Consider the following 20,530-nt stretch of genomic DNA (forward strand, 5'->3'; position numbering starts at 1 on the left):
GCTTTATTTGACTTTTTCATCCAAAGCACTCTTACACGTGGTATTAGTTCAGAACTTTAAAATAAAGCATACTGCAAATTTCAAAATAAAAGCCTTTAATATTTTTACATCAGCTACTTGTGTTTTGAGCATTATATAACTATTTTAACCCAAGGACTATTACACATGGGATTAGTTTGGCCCTTTGAAATGAAGTTTAACAAAACTTCCAAAAATAAAAGCCTTGAATATTTTTACATCATGTAATTGCTCTTTTTGGCTTTATTTGACTTTTTCATCAATTTCAAAATAAAAGCCTTGAATATTTTTACATGACGTAATTGCTCTTTTTGGCTTTATTTGACTTTTTCATCCAAAGCACTCTTACACGTGGTATTAGTTCGGAACTTTAAAATGAAGCATACTGAAAATTTCAAAATAAAAGCCTTGAATATTTTTACATCAGCTACTTGTGTTTTGAGCATTATATAACTATTTTCACCCAAGGACTATTACGCATGGGATTAGTTTGTCCCTTTGAAATGAAGTTTAACAAAACTTCCAAAATAAAAGCCTTGACAACATTTTAAATCGTACCGAATGGTGCACGTCCACCTCGCTTAACGTTCTTGCGGTTCTCCGCGTGCCACTGATTACGTCGCGGCGTTCTTTAGCGTCGACGCCAATTTGTAGCGACGACGCCGTGCCCAAACCCCACGGGCGCGCCTCGGCAGGCCCCGGCTAAATTTCTTCCGAAATTTTCTAGTTATTATTATTCTTTATTTTTCATCCGTAACCGTTAATGCGGCTCATACCGCTGCGTGCACACCTACAAAAGAGGTATCAAAACGTGCAGAAAATTCACGCCATTCCAGCTATTACTTTTGGTGGGATTCGGGATTAACATGGCGACATAATTCGCAAAAAACTACGAAAAAAACCCCATTATAACTCAATGGGAAAAATCCTAGAAATACCCTATTTTTGAGGATTTGCTGTGTCGTCACAAATTCACCTAGAAATGCCATTCAAATTTCATTTTGTAGATACGTCTGTGATCTCTTCGAAAGTGAAGACGGCTCGTCGATACCAGTTATGGTTTGTCCACAATTTGCCTCTAAGCGACCCAAAGTTTCTCATTTTTGCTCATATTAGAGTGACAGCCGACCTCGGTTCATATCTGGGCACAACATTTCTTTCTCTCATCACTGTAAATGCTCTGAGTGAGGTACAGATATGAATCTCGGGACTATCGCAGAAGACACATTGAACTGTCATACGCTCGAAACGCTTTTCGAATATGTATTACGGTTCCCGAACAAGAAGGATTTGTTTCCAATGCTTTTTTTCAGTAAAGTGTGTTTGCTCAAACACACTTGTGTGTTTGAGAGCTCACAGCTCAGAGCTCACACCTGCTGAGACCATTATTTGCCATAGCAACGGAACTCAAGAGGCTATTGGCTGCTGGTTAGGACTACGAATACGCATCGTTGTAGTTCTATCTATCCTCAGTTGAAACAGATCAGGACTGAGAACTGGCCTTTACAACTACTTGCTGCTTTGGGCTGTATATAACTGATTTAACTCAGTAACTGTTACACATGGGATTAGTTTTACACTTTAAAATTAAGCATATTGAAAATTTCACAATAAAAGCCCTGAATATTTTTACATGACGTAATTGCTCTTTTTTGGCTTTATTTGACTTTTTCATCCAAAGCACTGTTACACATGGTATTAGTTTGGCCCTTTAAAATGAAGCTTAACAAAAATTTCAAAATAAAAGCCTTGAATATTTTTACATCAGCTACTTGTGTTTTGAGCATTATATAACTATTTTAACCGAAGGACTATTACGCATGGGATTAGTTTGGCCCTTTGAAATGAAGCATCCTGCAAATTTCAAAATAAAAGCCTTGAATATTTTTACATGACGTAATTGCTCTTTTTGGCTTTATTTGACTTTTTCATCCAAAGCACTGTTACACATGGTATTAGTTTGGCCCTTTGAAATGAATATTAACAAAAATTTCAAAATTAAAGCCTTGAATATTTTTACATCATGTAATTGCTCTTTTTGGCTTTATTTGACTTTTTCATCCAAAGCACTGTTACACGTGGTATTAGTTTGGCCCTTTGAAATGAAGCTTAACAAAAGTTTCAAAATAAAAGCCTTGAATATTTTTACATGACGTAATTGCTCTTTTTGGCTTTATTTGACTTTTTCATCCAAAGCACTCTTACACGTGGTATTAGTTCAGAACTTTAAAATGAAGCATACTGAAAATTTCAAAATAAAAGCCTTGAATATTTTACATGAAGTAATTGCTCTTTTTGGCCGTATATGACTTTTTCATCCAAAGCAATGTTACACATGGGATTAGTTCGGAACTTTAAAATGGAGCATAATAATAATTTCAAAATAAAAGCCTTGAATATTTTTACATCAGGTAATTGCTGTTTTTGGCTTTATTTGACGTTTTCATCCAAAGCACTGTTACACATGGGATTACTTTGGAACTTTGAAATGAAGCATACTGAAAATTTCAAAATAAAAGCCTTGAATATTTTTACATCAGGTAATTGCTGTTTTTGGCTTTATATGACTTTTTCATCCAAAGCACTGTTACACATGGGATTAGTTTGGAACTTTAAAATGGAGCATAATAATAATTTCAAAATAAAAGCCTTGAATATTTTTACATCAGGTAATTGCTCTTTTTGGCTTTATTTGACTTTTTCATCCAAAGCACTGTTACACGTGGTATTAGTTTGGCCCTTTGAAATGAAGCATTCTGAAAATTTCAAAATAAAAGCCTTGAATAATTTTACATGACGTAATTGCTCTTTTTGGCTTTATTTGACTTTTTCATCCAAAGCACTGTTACACGTGGTATTAGTTTGGCCCTTTGAAATGAAGCATACTGAAAATTTCAAAATAAAAGCCTTGAATATTTTTACATCAGCTACTTGTGTTTTGAGCATTATATAACTATTTTAACCCAAGGACTATTACGCATGGGATTAGTTTGGCCCTTTGAAATGAAGGTTAACAAAACTTCCAAAATAAAAGCCTTGACAACATTTTAAATCGTACCGAACGGTGCACGTCCGCCTCGCTTAACGTTCTTGCGGTTCTCCGCGTGCCACTGATCACGTCGCGGCGTCCTTTGGCGTCGACGCCGATTTGTGGCGCGACGACGCCGGGCCCATGCCCGACGGGCGCGCCTTGGCAGGCCCCGGCTAAATTTCTTCCGAAATTTTCTAGTTCTTTATTTTTCTTCCGTAACCGTTAATGCGGCTCATACCGCTGGGTGCACACCTACAAATGAGGTATCAAAACGTGCAGAAAATTCACGCCATTGGAGCTATTACTTCTGGTGGGATTTGGGCTTAACGTGGCGACATAATTCGCAAAAAACTACGAAAAAAACCCCATTATAACTCAATGGGAAAAATCCTAGAAATACCCTATTTTTGAGGATTTGCTGTGTCGTCACAAATTCACCTAGAAATGCCATTCAAATTTCATTTTGTAGATACGTCTGTGATCTCTTCGAAAGTGAAGACGGCTCGTCGATACCAGTTACGGTTTGTCCACAATTTGCCTCTAAGCGACCCAAAGTTTCTCATTTTTCTTCAAATTAGAGTGACAGCCCATCTCGGTTCATATCTGGGCACAACATTTCTTTCTCTCATCACTGTAAATGCTCTGAGTGAGGTACAGATATGAATCTCGGGACTATCGCAGAAGACACATTGAACTGTCATACGCTTAAAACGCTTTTCGAATATGTATTACGGTTCCCGAACAAGAAGGATTTGTTTCCAATGCTTTTTTTCAGTAAAGTGTGTTTGCTCAAACACACTTGTGTGTTTGAGAGCTCAGAGCTCACAGCTCACACCTGCTGAGACCATTATTTACCATAGCAACGGAACTCAAGAGGCTATTGGCTGCTCATTAGGACTACAAAAACGCATCACTGTAGTTCTATCTACCCTCAGTTGAAACAGATCAGGACTGAGAACTGGCCTTTAGAACTACCTGCTGCTATCGGCTGTATATAACTGATTTAACTCAGTAACTGTTACACATGGGATTAGTTTTAAACTTTAAAATTAAGCATACTGAAAATTTCAAAATAAAAGCCTTGAATATTTTACATGACGTAATTGCTCTTTTTGGCCGTATATGACTTTTTCATCCAAAGCAATGTTACACATGGGATTAGTTCGGAACTTTAAAATGGAGCATAATAATAATTTCAAAATAAAAGCCTTGAATATTTTTACATCAGGTAATTGCTGTTTTTGGCCGTATATGACTTTTTCATCCAAAGCACTGTTACACATGGGATTAGTTTGGAACTTTAAAATGGAGCATAATAATAATTTCAAAATAAAAGCCCTGAATATTTTTACATCATGTAATTGCTCTTTTTGGCTTTATCTGACTTTTCCATCCAAAGCACTGTTACACATGGGATTACTTTGGAACTTTAAAATTAAGCATACTGAAAATTTCAAAATAAAAGCCTTGAATATTTTACATGACGTAATTGCTCTTTTTGGCCGTATATGACTTTTTCATCCAAAGCACTGTTACACGTGGTATTAGTTTGGCCCTCTGAAATGAAGCATACTGAAAATTTCAAAATAAAAGCCTTGAATATTTTTACATCATGTAATTGCTTTTTTTGGCCGTATATGACTTTTTCATCCAAAGCACTGTTACACATGGGATTAGTTTGGAACTTTAAAATGGAGCATAATAATAATTTCAAAATAAAAGCCTTGAATATTTTTACATGAGGTAATAGCTCTTTTTGGCTTTTTTTGACTTTTTCATCCAAAGCACTCTTACACGTGGTATTAGTTCGGAACTTAAAAATGAAGCATACTGAAAATTTCAAAATAAAAGCCTTGCATTTTTTTACATCAGCTACTTGTGTTTTGAGCATTATATAACTATTTTAACCCAAGGACTATTACGCATGGGATTAGTTTGGCCCTTTGAAATGAAGTTTAACAAAACTTCCAAAATAAAAGCCTTGACAACATTTTAAATCGTACCGAATGGTGCACGTCCGCCTCACTTAACGTTCTTGCGGTTCTCCGCGTGCCACTGATTACGTCACGGCGTTCTTTAGCGTCGACGCCGATTTGTGGCGTGACGACGCCGGGCCCAAACCCCACGGCCGCGCCTTGGCAGGCCCCGGCTAAATTTCTTCCGAAATTTTCTAGTATTCTTTATTTTTCTTCCGTAACCGTTAATGCGGCTCGTACCGCTGGGTGCACACCTACAAATGAGGTATCAAAACATGCAGAAAATTCACGCCATTCCAGCTATTACTTCTGGTGGGATTTGGGCTTAACGTGGCGACATAATTCGCAAAAAACTACGAAAAAAACCCCATTATAAGTCAATGGGAAAAATCCTAGAAATACCCTATTTTTGAGGATTTGCTGTGTCGTCACAAATCCACCTAGAAATGCCATTCAAATTTCATTTTGTAGATACGTCTGTGATCTCTTCGAAAGTGAAGACGGCTCGTCGATACCAGTTACGGTTTGTCCACAATTTGCCTCTAAGCGACCCAAAGTTTCTCACTTTTCCTAAAGTTAGAGTGCGTCTCTGGCTGCTTAGAGTGAGAGATGAAGACAACTTTTTCAGCCCAAATCATTTTTGAAATCGCCATCACGGCCACAAATATCGCACGATTAGTATCAAAATCGGTCCTGACATTGATACGCCTGTCTGCTCCGGTAAAATGTTTTCGAAATTTATCTAGACCGTACGGTTTTCTGTCACGGTGCTTCAGAGCAAAGTCATGCGACAGGATTTTCTGAGGCTGTCTGAGGCTCTCTCCCATGTATTTGAATAGAATTTCAGATCTGGGCACAACATTTCTTTCTCTCATCGCTGTAAATGTTCTGAGTGAGGTACAGATATGAATCTCGGGACTATCGCAGAAGACACATAGGCCTCTCATACGCTCGAAACGCTTTTCGAGTATGTATTACGGTTCCCGAACAGGAGGGATTTGTTTCCAATGCTTTTTTTCAGTAAAACCTGTTGGCTCAAACACACAATTGTGTGTTTGAGCATGTATGACTCACAGCTCACACCTGCTGAGACCATTATTTACCATAGCAACGGAACTCAAGAGGCTATTGGCTGCTGATTAGGACTACAAATACGCATCGCTGTAGTTCTATCTATCCTCAGTTGAAACAGATCAGGACTGAACTGGCCTTTAGAACTAATTGCTGCTATGGGCTGTATATAACTGATTTAACTCAGTAACGGTTACACATGGGATTAGTTTTGAACTTTAAAATTAAGCATATTGAATATTTCACAATAAAAGCCCTGAATATTTTTACATCATGTAATTGCTCTTTTTGGCTTTATTTGACTTTTTCATCCAAAGCACTGTTACACGTGGTATTAGTTTGGCCCTTTGAAATGAAGCATACTGAAAATTTCAAAATAAAAGCCTTTAATATTTTTACATGACTTAATTGCTCTTTTTGGCCGTATATGACTTTTTCATCCAAAGCACTGTTACACAATGGAATAGTTTGGCCCTCTGAAATGAAGCATACTGAACATTTCAAAATAAAAGCCTTGAATATTTTTACATGACGTAATTGCTCTTTTTGGCTTTATTTGACTTTTTCATCCAAAGCACTGTTACACATGGTATTAGTTCGGAACTTTAAAATGAAGCATACTCAAAATTTCAAAATAAAAGCCTTGAATATTTTTACATCAGCCACTTGTGTTTTGAGCATTATATAACTATTTTAACCCAAGGACTATTATGCATGGGATTACTTTGGCCCTTTGAAATGACGTTTAACAAAACTTCCAAAATAAAAGCCTTGACAACATTTTAAATCGTACCGAATGTTGCACGTCCGCCTCGCTTAATGTTCTTGCGGTTCTCCGCGTGCCACTGATTACATTGCGGCATTCTTTAGCGTCGACGCCAATTTGTGGCGTGACCACGCCGGGCCCGAACCCCACGAGCGCGCCTTGGCAGGCCCCGGCTAAATTTCTTCAGAAATTTTGTTTTTCTAGTTCTTATTTCTGATTCATAATGCTTAAATTTAAACATTAGTTTGCAACTTTGCTTCACTTACTATCCCGGGTTTGTTTGTGTTATCATTATGTTGCAGTTTCCATCTATTTATATGTTTAGGTTAAAGCTACTACTTCTGGACTATTGGTTGAACTTGTTTAGTTTGGTTCAAAGTATATTCATGGTATTTGTTTTCCTTTTTACTCACCATTGTTTGTCCCTTGTAGATCTGCAGCAGGGCATGAGCATGTGAAGGGCCGGCCCAGTATTTCCTGCTTAAATGGCTGAATGATGTCATTGATTACTTTGCTGGATTCTACCAATTAGAGGGTTTTCTTTGGAGTATTGCTTTGTTTGTTTTTCTATAAAGTAATATTTTGAGTTACCTTGTATTACATTGTTTATTTTGCCGACCCTTTCATTATGTAGATGAGTTTGTAAATTAGATTAATAATTTTATTCTTGTTTCTCTGTTTAGATTTTTTTTATTATTTTTTACCTGTTTAATTGAGGCTTGATTCACTCAAGTACAGGTGTGTTGCTAATTGGCTATAAAAACAGTGAGTTCTTGGAAGCTAGAGAGGGTTGTCAGAGTCAAAAGTAACAAATAAGTCATCAGAAGAATCTGGAACCGGAGGCTGATGCTGTTTTTTTGTTCATCTTGCTGATCCTTGACCACACTACTTCACAGCAACCCAAAGTCCAGCGGACATTGGAGATGATATGTGGAAACAACATTGTTTATTCAACATTTTGTGCAAAGAATATAGAAATGACAAGGGAAGGAGTTGGAGCGAAATTGCTACTGCAGTTGATAAACCCGGTAACTTTTCAGCTGTTCTTCCTTAACGTGACATAAATAGGTTATAATGATTTTCATTCAGTCAGGACTGACACTAGCCACAAGCATTGCAGGTAGATTGTAGTAAAGCATTGATTAATACCTGGTTTTAAAATTAGTTAACTGGACTTGTAGCCATTATTTTGTGCCCATTGTTGGACACTACACGGCAGGACCGAACCCCATCGAACAGTTATACCTAGGATTTCTGTCTACTAGTTTGTGGTCTCAGGTTTTGAAAATGGGCCGACAATCGGCCGACAGATCTAAGATGGTGTGTGTAGTGTGCGCTGGGCTTTATACTAAGGAAATGAGGAAGGGAGAGGCCAGAGTTGAGCCTTTTTTCATTCAGTGTCATCAACAGAAAGAGAAAAAGGCCGGAAGAAACGATAAAGCTGATAATTAAAATGAGATCAATAGTTTTAATTTAATTGATTGATTAATTGATTTATTGTTTATCGTGACAGACCTAAATATATGATGCAACCTGGAATGAAAATATTAGCCTCTTAACTCATGTATTGCTGTTTTCTTTGTTCGTCCTAATGAGAAGAGTGATGCTGTTTGGTAAATGTGACTGGCCACACAAAGCCATGACCACATCTAGTTGAATATTTTGAGTTACTTACAGATTCTGAAAGTCTAAGCTTTCTAATGATGTCAAACACATAGAAATAAAAAAAGAAATTGTTCTTTACTAGTAAGTGTTATGTGCATTAATAACAATTAGGGCTATTCATGATTTAGAAGCACAATTAAAGAAAAATAGACTTTTTAAGAGAAACAAAAAATCCTTTTCTGCACCATTAAAAATAATTAACCCATTTCTATCAATTGTATTTATTTATTGTACTTTAATTTAATTTAATATTTTTTGATTAAATAAAAGTAACAATTGCTGTTGAACTGAAAGCAGAGCATCATTTATAACCAGCAAAATTGGGTTAGAGTTTTAAGCCAGTTTTCCATCATTTTCTATAACACAATCCTTTGGTAAGCTGGCTATAGCGTCGCACATTGAGCTCACGTCACGGCACATAAATGGTTGTTCACATGTACCTCATGGACCACTAAGGGGCACCCGCGGACCACAGATTGAGAAAGACTGCACTAAGGGCTATTATTTTTTAAATGGGTGACATGTATTTCATTGATATATGTGTCTTTCCCAGCATCAACCAAACTGATCAGATGTTGGTGCATCTGCAGTCATTCAATTCAATCCCCGAGAACTACAGGATTCCAGAGAGCACCAAAAATGGAGTCCCTTTATTCTACATCCCTCCTGGCTCTACAACTCCGGTACGGTGGAATACACTTCCCAGGACACTCCATCCTGCATGTTTTTTTATGTTTCAAAATGCATTTACATTGATGAGTTGGTTACATTCACTTAAAATTTCTGCTGAATTTGATGACAAGCTGCTAAGGCAGTGTATTCTCAGGTGAATAGCACAGAGAAAATTTTACCAGTATGTTAGAGACTGTATTGGTCTAACAAATGTCTTTAATGGAAGTCCACCTGACCAACCTGTTTATGCCAATTTAGGAGATTATGAACATAAAATGTGTGTTTTGTAAAATCTATGGTTCACTGGATTTTAAAAAGACTTGTTTTTAAATCCTGTTTTTAAAGGATTCCTTCCATTAAAAAACTGCTTTGGGATGATAATTAGGTGGCTATACACACATGGACAAAGTTGTTGATACCCCTCTGTTGATGACCGAAAAAGCCACAATGGTCACTGAAATAACTTGAAACTGAAACAAAATTAATAAAAAATAACAATGTATAGCAAATTAACCAATGGAAATCAGACATTGCATTTGAAATGTGTTTTGACAGAAACATTTAAAAAATATATACTAATGGGGAGTGCTGTGGTGGCGCAGGGGCAAAGCACAACCCTGTGCCTTAGTTCTTGTGCCAGTGGTCGCAGGTTCGATTACCGGCCTGGCAACATTTGCCGCATATCTTCCCTCTCTCATTATCCTCTTTCCTGTCGAACCCAAATCTGGGAAAAGCCTAGATTCCCCCCTTGCCAAAGGTAGCAAATATCTTAATTATATTTAGCTCTTTGACTCTTACGTTAATGAGAAGAGTTTGAAACTGGTAGGACTAAGCAATATAACTAGCCAACAGCTCAGTGTGTGGGAGCTGAGACCAGAGAGATAGAGAAAAACAGAAATGTATCCTTTTATTTCTTACCATCTTCAAGATAGATCCTCTAAAAACATACACACAAAAATCTGGATATTTTTCTATAAAAACCTTGGTGTTTTAAGCATTAAGTTATGATACTTCTCAGATCTTCATTATTTCTATCTACTTGTTGGTTCTCAGCCATCCTCAGCCACATGGAAAACCCCAAATAGATTTAAACATAAAGCAACTTAGCAAGTTATAATTTAAATAACCATTTTGAAAAGGTTCAGTATTGAAGACACCTGGTGCCACACACTAATCAGCTAATTAATTCAAAACACTCGCAAAAGCCTTTAAATGGTCCCCGAGTCCATTTCTGTAAGCTAAACAATAATGGGGATGACTGCTGACCTGATAGTGGTCCAAAAGATGACCTTTGACACCTTGCACAAAAGGTCATGGGTGATTGTTCACAGAGCTCTGTGTCCAAACATATTCAGAGGTGAAATGAAGGAAAAGATGTGGTAGGAAAAGGTGTACAAGCAATAGGAAGCAATATGAATACCTGCATCCTGAGAATTTTGAAACAAAACCTAATTAAAAATATGGGGGATTCCCAGGTTTGACCGTTTGCACACCAGTCTGTCAGGGAGGATAGTACTGAATGCAGAGCTGAAATCAATCAAGAGGATGCATAACTCTTCCGGTACTCCAGGTGGGAAAAGACAGCATGCAGGACAGTGGCAGCAGCATCCCAGTCGACCTGTTAGCTCTGTAAGCAAATTGGTGTGTGTCAAAGGTGTGAGGAATGAATGAATGAGTATGACTCTGAACCAGTCTTTCAAAACATTTAATCACCAATGGGGTGAGAGCAGCTGGTTGGTAGTCGTTCAGGCAGGTGATGGGTGATTTTTTTAGGAATGGGAACAATGATGGAGGATTTCTGGTAGGATGAGATTCTGGCTTGAGACAGAGACTGATTAAAAAATTTTGTGAAGACCCCAGCCAACTGCTCTGCTCTGAGGAAATAGTTCCTCTCCACAGGTCCAGGAACACCATCAGGTCTTGCTGCCTTTCTGGGGTTGACAGACTGTAGCTAGTGTCTCCCCTCACATTCTACCACCTTGAAAATAGAGGTGCTAATTGCACTACTGCATTTGGAACAGTTGCCACTGGAGGCTCTGATTCAAAACAAGCGAAAAAGTGGTTCAACCTCTCCACTAGTGAAATGTCACCTTCAGCTGCTCAGTGGCTGATTCTGTAGTTGATGTGCTGGATTCCCACCCAAACCTGCCTGCTGTTGTTATTGTCCAGGTGCTCCTAAATTCTCTTTTTGTAGTTCCTACAAGAGCAACTCTCTCTTTAGGTTGCTCCATGCCAAGCCTTGTCCCCACACTTGAAAGTAGCTTGCCTTGCTCTAAGCAGCCACTGGACTTCGAGTCATCCATGCCTTTTTGTTTGGGAGGACCCAGATACACTTTTTCACTGTGACATTGTCAGTGCAGGTCTTGATGAAACACAGAACACTGTCAGTGAATAATTCCAGGTTTGTAACTCAACATACTAGAGATGACTCACGTGCTACTGACAGCACTTAATCTAACTTTTCCATTTTGGCAAATTTTAGCTTATAATCAAATGTTTGCACATTGACTGCAGTAATTTTATGTTAGTTAACATGCTAGTGATAATCTTCATCCTTCTGGTAGTATCAACATGCTAGTCACTCATTATGACTAGTATATGATGATAATGTTAGGCATACAGTTTGTTTTTACTATAAAGCTAGCATTATCCTTCAGGGTAAAATGAGAATTTTAGCTGATTTTCAAAATGTATTAGTGATGTTTAACATACTGAATGTAGTAAGTCAATGACATGCTGTTGATACTACACATGGTACAGACAACATCTAGGTAAAATTAGCTAAAAACCTTTTTTAAAAAAAAAACAAAAAATGCCGAATATGGGCGAAGCGCTAAACAAACGAAGGCGATTAGCTTAGCGGCAGCGGCGGCGGCTCTTTAAGCTCGCTAAATTAGCTAAATTTTTAGCTAATTTTAGCATGTTTTCATACTGAATGGAGTTAGTCCATGTTAGTCGACATAATAATAATACTCCACATGCTATTGGCTCCATTTTACTTCACCTTAGCATTGTTGCTAATTTTCAGCATCAGAACAGAACACTGGGTTTCAACGAACATGCACGCTGTTGCAGGCCCCTTTCTTCAGAAATTTGTAGTTACTGGTTAGTAACTGGTTACAGGGTGAGAGACGTCGGGCAGGAGTGGGCAGACTTGTTGCTCCCCATCTCGGCGCCTGTACGTTGGGGTTTACCCCGGTGAACGAGAGGGTAGCATCCCTCCGCCTACGGGTGGGGGGACGGGTTCTGACTGTCGTTTGTGCTTACGGGCCGAACGACAATTCAGATTACCCACCCTTTTTGGAGTCCTTAGAGGGGGTACTGGAGAGTGCTCCTCCTGGGGACTCCCTTGTTCTGCTGGGGGACTTCAACGCTCACGTGGGCGACGACAGTGAGACCTGGAGGGGTGTGGTTGGGAGGAACGGCCCGCCCGACCTGAACTCGAGTGGTGTTCTGTTGCTGGACTTCTGTGCTCGCCATGGATTGTCCATAACGAACACCATGTTCAAGCATAAGGGTGTCCATATGTGCACTTGGCACCAGGACACCCTAGGCCGCAGTTCGATGATCGACTTTGTCATCGTTTCATCGGATCTGCGGCCGTATGTCTTGGACACTCGGGTGAAAAGAGGTGCGGAGCTGTCCACTGACCACTACCTGGTGGTGAGTTGGCTCCGGTGGTGGGGGCGAAAGCCGGTCAGACCTGACAGGCCCAAACGTGTTGTGAGGGTCTGCTGGGAACGTCTGGCGGAATCCCCTGTGAGACGGAGCTTTAACTCCCATCTCCGGCAAAACTTCGAACACTGCCCGGGGGAGGTGGGGGACATGGAGTCTGAGTGGACCATGTTCCGTGCCTCCATTGTCGAGGCGGCCGATCGGAGCTGTGGCCGCAAGGTTGTCGGTGCCTGTCGCGGCGGCAACCCTCGAACCCGTTGGTGGGCACCGTCGGTGAGGGATGCCGTCAGGCTGAAGAAGGAGTCCTATCGGGCCTTTTTGGCCTGTGGGACCCCGGAAGCAGCTGATGGGTACCGGCGGGCGAAGCGGCATGCGGCTCGGGCGGTTGCTGAGGCAAAAACTCGGGCGTGGGAGGAGTTTGGAGAGGCCATGGAGAAAGACTTCCGTACGGCTTCGAGGCGATTCTGGTCCACCATCCGGCGTCTCAGGGGGGGGAAGCGGTGCAGCCAGTGGCGCAAAAAGTGGGTATGCAACGCATAGGGGCGCTGCACTAGAGGGGGCGCCAAAACCCCGTCTCGAAAAATGTTTTTTTCTTGTTGGCATTTTCTATAATTAACAGAATGAAATGATCAATAACAGGGGAACAGCACTGATTAGGCGCCCCTCTGCTCCTTCACCTCCCCTCCTGTCGCTCTCCCTTCCCATACAGGTGGCTTTGCACGCGCCCCTAAGAGTACGCAGGCGCGTTTTTTTTTTTTGTTTTTTTTTTAATTTTAGACTACCACTCGTAGTGCACTTGACAAAATGGAGCGGCAGAAAAAAAAAGCTGTCCGGGGTGCAAAACAGAAAAAGGGAGAAGGATAAAGATGTTGGCGGGATGAAAAAAAGCCTTTCAATGTGGTTGAAAGATAGTAGGTAAGTACCGTCAGAGTATTAGCAGGACAGGAGGGTTGTAAATAATCAAGTTAGCTAAAGCTAGCAGCTAGCCTAATACGGAATCGTCCCATATTTGCTGTTAAAAGTTGCCTCCCCTATTAAACCATTAAGGGACGCGATTTGTTTTGTATTTCTATGAATATCTGATACATAAACCTGTCACAGACACATAACCGCGCACTAAGTAAGAATGACCAAAATATTAACACAGGAAAGCTAAAGCTGCTGTGGCGGCAGTGCCCAGCTATGGTCCAACACTTAGCCCTCCTGGGTGCATTTTTTCACTCATATGTATTATGGATTCTTTAATTAAAGATGAGTTGTTCAAGTTCATGTGTGTATCAGACAAATTAGTCATCAGAGTCACTAAAGCCCTTAAACTCAAAAAGGTTGGTGACCTATTTTACCAACCTTTTTGGCAGGGGGACACTTGATTTTAAATGTCTTATTCAATACCACTACAGTGGTGTTGTGATGTATCTGATAAGTCAGATCAGATGTAATGTCCAATCAGTAACTGTTATCCAACAAGGAGTGGCCTTTACCACACAAAATGGGGGACACATTTAGGCAGTACATGGTTGTAAATGGCCCACAGAAAGTTTCTGATGGTCCATATCCAAGATCAGAGAAGAATAAGAAGTGTTTTTCCAAAGCATACTGTTTTCGTTTACTGTCTAATGGAGAGAAAGTTGAACGAGATTGGTTACTGTATTCTAAAAATACTAACAGAGTCTATTGTTTTGCATGTAAGCTTTTTGGTGAAGCTAAAGTTCTTGACACATGCCTTGTGGAGGGGTATAATAACTGGCGATGTCTTTCAAAAACACTGAAGCACCATGAAACCAGTAGTTCTCACATAAATGCTTATCTGACGTGGAAAGAAATGGCATCTTGCTTACGCCTAGGTAAAACTATTGATAGTGAACTGCAGAAAACCATGGCAGCTGAAAAAGCACACTGGAGAAGTGTGTTGACTAGAGTTATCGACTGCATACTTTTCCTTGCAGAGAGAAACTTGCCACTAAGGGGGAAAAATTCTCAGTTAGGAAATCCTAAAAATGGAAATTTTCTGGGAATCCTTGGGCTCATAGCGCGATATGATGTAACACTGGCAGAGCATCTTAGAAAGGCTGCCTCCAAACAAACCACTGGATATCTGACATGGTGCACTCAGAATGAATTTTTAGATTCAATATCAGAGTGTGTTTTGAGTAAAATATCTGCCAAGATCAAGTCCTCTAAGTACTTTGCAGTGGAACTGGACTGCACACCTGATATTTCAAAGCAAGAGCAGGCCTCAGTCATCATTCGATATATGGGGGGGCGCCGAAGATATATTCGCATCCACCTCAAAAATATGGAGTTGCGCCCCTGGGTGCAGCACCAACACTGTTTATAGTGGGGGTGGTGTGCTGCTGACCTCTACTCGGGACGTTGCGGGCCGGTGGGCAGAGTACTTTGAAGACCTCCTCAATCCCACCAACATGCCTTCCACTGAGGAAGCGGATCCTGGGGACTCTGGGTTGGGCTCTCCAATCTCTGGGGACGAGGTCGCCGAGGTGGTTAAAAAGCTCCTCGGTGGCAAGGCCCCGGGGGTGGATGAGATCTGCCCAAAGTTCCTTAAGGCTCTGGATGTTGTAGGGTTGTGTTGGTTGACGCGACTCTGCAATATCGCATGGACATCGGGGGCAGTTCCCCTGGATTGGCAGACTGGGGTGGTGGTCCCCCTGTTCAAAAAGGGGGACCGGAAGGTGTGCTCCAATTATAGAGGGGTCACACTCTTAAGCCTCCCTGGCAAGGTCTATTCGGGGGTACTGGAGAGGAGGGTCCGTCGGATAGTCGAACCTCAGATTCAGGAAGAGCAGTGTGGTTTTCGTCCTGGTCGTGGAACACTGGACCAGCTCTACATCCTCGGCAGGGTCCTGGAGGGTGCATGGGAGTTCGCCCAACCAGTCTACATGTGTTTTGTGGACTTGGAGAAGGCGTTCGACCGTGTCCCTCGGGGAGCCCTGTGGGGGGTTCTCCGGGAGTATGGGGTACCGGGCCCTTTGATACGGGCTGTTAGGTCCCTGTATGACCGGTGTCAGAGTCTGGTCCGCATTGCCAGCAGTAAGTCGGACTCGTTTCCGGTGAGAGTTGGACTCCGCCAGGGCTGCCCTTTGTCACCGATTCTGTTCATCATTTTCATGGACAGAATTTCTAGGCGCAGCCAAGGTGTTGAGGGGATCCGATTTGGTGGCCTTAGGATCTCATCTCTGCTTTTTGCAGACAATGTGGTCCTACTGGCCTCATCAGGTTGGGATCTGCAGCTCTCGCTGGAGCGGTTCGCAGCCGAGTGTGAAGCGGCCGGGATGGGGATCAGTGCCTCCAAATACGAGGCCATGGTCTTGAGCCGGAAAAGGGTAGAGTGCCTTCTATAGGTCAGGGGGGTGTCCTGCCCCAAGTGGAGGAGTTTAAGTATCTCGGGATCTTGTTCACGAATGGGGGAAGAAGGGAGCGGGAGGTCGACAGGCCGATTGGTGCAGCGTCTGCCGTTAAGCGGGCATTGTACCGGTCCGTCGTGGTGAAGAAAGAGCTGAGCCAAAAAGCGAAGCTCTCGATTTACCGGTCGATCTACGTTCCCACCCTCATCTATGGTCATGAGCTTTGGGTCATGACCGAAAGAACGAGATCGCGGATACAAGCGGCCGAAATGGGTTTTCTCCGTAGGGTGGCTGGGCTCTCCCTTAGAGATAGGTTGAGAAGCTCAGTCATCCGGGAGGGACTCAGAGTAGAGCCGCTGCTCCTTCACATCGAGAGGAGCCAGTTGAGGTGGCTCGGGCATCTGGTCAGGATGCCTCCTGGACGCCTCCCTGGTGAGGTGTTCCGTTCACGTCCCAACGGGAGGAGGCCCCAGGGAAGACCCAGGACACGCTGGAGGGACTATGTCTCTCGGCTGGGCTGGGAACGCCTCGGGATTCCCCCGGAAGAGCTGGAAGAAGTGGCCGGGGAGAGGGAAGTCTGGGCCTCCCTTCTGAAGCTGCTACCCCCGCGACCCGACCTCGGATAAGCGGAAGAAGATGGATGGATGGATGGATGGATGGATGGTTAGTTTTTAGTAGATTTGTATGTCTTCTGCCAGTTTCAAGTAATTTCAGTGACCATTGGAAACTATGAGGTCATAAACTGAGGGGTACCAACAACTTTGTCCACATGTGTATATGACTGAATTCCAGAATTTTTTTTCAATCTGTCATCTTTATATAACATTGATTAAAGGTTGCCAGATCTACGTTCTGGCCCCCAGGTCAAAAGTGTAATTGCTAAGAGCCATTTCACACTCCCAATCTGGTTATCTAGTAGCAAAAACAGCCTCTCTTCTCTGTGTTAATCTTTTTTAACTACATTATGTCCTCCTCCTTCAGGTTTTGTCTTTGCAGCACAGTGGATCCAAAGACCCATCTCAGTCCCAGTTTGCATCATACTGGAAACCCATACTCTCTATGGACACAAACTTTTGGCAACGATGGTTACACATGCACCGCATTGCTGTTATCCTTGAACATGACTTGTGAGGAACACATCTCTTTATCTTTATATTCAAATCATTTGGATTTATAAAGGTTCATGTGGCTATAATCATGATAGTGGTGGTAATAATACATAATGGTGGAGTATATGTTTCACATACAGTATGTGAGGGAATTTCAGGGGTAGGGAACAGAGTGACTAAAAGCACTGCAGGATATATAACACAAATCAGTGGAAACTCAATTTGCTGATACATTGTCAACGGGGTGAAAATATATGATATAAAGAAGGAACTGTACGACAGACCTGATGTAACAGGAAGGGCATCTGACCTGAAGGAGTTTGGTTGAATGAACAGAGTAGCCAGAGAGATGCGAGGGCAATCGGTCAAGAGCCTTATGTTTAATAACAAAGGAAGATGACCTATTGAGAAGGATGGTGTAGGGAGCTATATCAGCAGCTGCTCTCAGCTCAAGGAAGATAGAAAGTTTGAGTAAACTGGATTCAGCTGCCATGAAAAAGTCATAGCAGTTCACTTCCTTATGGAAGTCATTAGTAATTTTCAGTTGAGCAGTTGCGCAATGTAGGTTGGCCAATAGAGAGTTTAAAATGGTTCAAAGAGAAGCTATTCAGTTAAATACAAGTGGAATTAATTTGATACCTTCTTAACATATTTTGGAAATAAAAAAAGACGTTTGAGGGAAAAAGTTTATTTGTAGTCGTTGGACATGTCAACCAGAGTTGTTTTTTTTTTCTTTGTTTTTTTTAAAAGATGTTTTTAAGGCTGCTGTGGCTTTTATGTAGCAGTAAATGGACAGTAAATAAGAAAGAGAGAGAAGAGAAAGACATGCCGCAAAGAGCCTTCAGACTTGGAGATTCCCTTGGGGTTTTCATTGAGTTACTCTCTTCATCCTGTCTTAGATAAACCAGTGATCTAAGACTTGCTCAGGGTGTGGGCTCAGGTCAGGAAACAATTTATTCTTTGGGGTTTCTCACGTTATAGCCCTAAATTATCTAACCGCTTACACCCATCTTTCATGTGAGACTGTAATATGCAGTCAATATTATTCTCATTTTCCTTTTGCGGTATATAGATAAATTGAATTGAGCTGGTATGGCAGAAATATCTGCTAAAGTTTGAGATGCTGCTTTTCTGTATTTATCTGGGTATGTTTATGTATTATATAGAGTGTTTTACGTCACTGCATTGTTGGTTTTTATGTGTTTTAATTTTGATCTTTATTTGTTTAATCTTGTGATTGTACAGCACTTTGGTCAGTGGTACTGTTTTAAAGTGCTATATAAATAAACTTGCCTTGCCTTGCCTAAAGTACAAATTTTGCTCTGGTTATCTGCACTTAACCTGATCAGTCAGATTATGGGTTAATGTTGTCCCTCCAGGCCTGTTCCCAAACACCTGCACACAGCTGGAAACAATGGCCGCTATAGCACCATCCAGTGTCGGATCTCACACTCTGCTCTCACATCCTTGTTGAGGGACTGCAGCAGCTTTGTATTGGTGGAAGGTTACTCATATGTCAAACTCATATACAGGTAAAATAAAATAAAAATTACCACTGTTTGTGACCATCACTCTTTCTGTGCTCTTAAAAAACCATATTCACGTTCTTCATTCTTTTGGAGAACATAATACTGAAAAGTTTTTTTTTACTTTGACTCCACAGCTCATCGGATCAAATTCCCACATCCTTTTATCTGGTCCGTCTGATCTCTAAGACACCCTGCATGGTTCTGCGCCTGGGCTTTCCTATTGGAACACCAGCAAACATTAGAAACAAGGTACTTTTGCATTTTGAAGATAAACAATCATCCCAATATCTTAATTTCCTGTGGGATGCAGGAGAACCTGTTATGATTAGATTTATTGTCATTTTACAGTTATACCAATTATGTTAGAATTAAAGTGGAACTACAGCAGAGAATGATAGATTTAAAAAGAAACAAGTGCGACATCCAGGCCTGTTACTTGCCATTTGGGTCGGTTCAGTGGCACAGAAATAATCTCTGGTACACCGTTACAAAAATTTAAGGCTATAAATAAAAACAAGTTCATAAATATTGATTTATTGTAGTGGCTCTCAATACAAGTTTAGTGTAATAAACACAAAAGTTTGTGATGTCCCTATCCTCTGGCTAAACAGGAACTACCAGTAGTTAAGTATTTTTTGTGCATTTCTCCTTATTTGGTGGTGGAGCATTATGGCTCACAAAGAACAGGTTTCTAATAGTTTTAAAATGAGAAAACAAAGTACCATGAATAAACTGGGGAAGCTGAAATGTAACAAAGACTCATTCTAAAATAGTAGGTATTTCTGTGCTGTTTTCACATATTGTATTCACTTGATAGAACTCTTCCAATTCAACTTAAAGGTCAGACAATTATAAGTTGTTTTTTTTACAGCTTACTACAAAACAGGCCTTCTACAGGACTGTTTGAAGTCCTGTGATTACTTTCTTAGATATTTTTCTAACAGGTAACTATCTCTGGACAATAGGTTTGTAATTCAGAGTAGAGAATAATAAGATTGTGATCTGATTTCCCCAGAAGAGGTCTTGGTTTGAAGACATATGAACAGAGGTGGAAATTAGTAGCCACCACCGGCCAAATACGGGTAAAAGTATGAAGTGGCGTGTAAATTGGAGCAACGCACCCGCCACTGTGTCGAGTTGACAATTTCAACAGAAAAAAAAAAAAATGCTGCATTCAGTTTGAACTTCTGTCCAGGGGAGGACTGACCGTCTGGAGTCCAGAATGATGCATTTACTGTCCATATCTGGCGGCCCTACGCTGTCAAATCTAATTTTTATCGCCCACAACAGCCCATTGGTTGATTTTATTGACTGACATTGGGCTTATCCAATGAAATCCCTCAGTCCTCCTTCCCCCGCCCCTCCCCTCTAAGGTTATAAATAGCGCCAGTTCGGCTAACGGTTAGCTGCTAACCGGAGTCCAAGAAAATGAGCGGATACGAGATGGGACAGGTCAGAAAAACTACGACAAAAGCAAAAAGCACATAATAAACCCATTCAGAAAAATGTGTCAAACTAACCGATATGGGAATTACTACACTAACTTTGACCGTTGGAGGAGATTCAGTAGCGGACAAGGAGAGGGAATGAGCGATTCAGGGGCTTTATTATCGTCGGAGGAGGATGATGAGCGAGACGTGACCAGGGACAGATTGA

The 20,530-nt window shown here is 41.1% G+C and overlaps 1 protein-coding gene across 8 annotated transcripts in view; it reads left to right on the top strand.

Annotated features, from left to right (window-relative positions):
* szt2 (SZT2, KICSTOR complex subunit) overlaps positions 1-20,530 on the top strand; it is a 182,570-nt gene that overhangs the window by 52,032 nt on the left and 110,008 nt on the right. For all 8 annotated transcript variants that reach the window (XM_023339641.1, XM_023339646.1, XM_023339644.1 and 5 more), the window contains 4 exons: positions 9,081-9,210; positions 17,218-17,363; positions 18,725-18,877; positions 19,009-19,123. In XM_023339641.1, the coding sequence (XP_023195409.1) occupies positions 9,081-9,210; positions 17,218-17,363; positions 18,725-18,877; positions 19,009-19,123 (544 nt within the window). The remainder of the gene's footprint in view (positions 1-9,080; positions 9,211-17,217; positions 17,364-18,724; positions 18,878-19,008; positions 19,124-20,530) is intronic.

The sequence above is a fragment of the Xiphophorus maculatus genome, chromosome 9 (assembly GCF_002775205.1).
Source record: "Xiphophorus maculatus strain JP 163 A chromosome 9, X_maculatus-5.0-male, whole genome shotgun sequence".
NCBI lineage: Eukaryota > Metazoa > Chordata > Actinopteri > Cyprinodontiformes > Poeciliidae > Xiphophorus > Xiphophorus maculatus.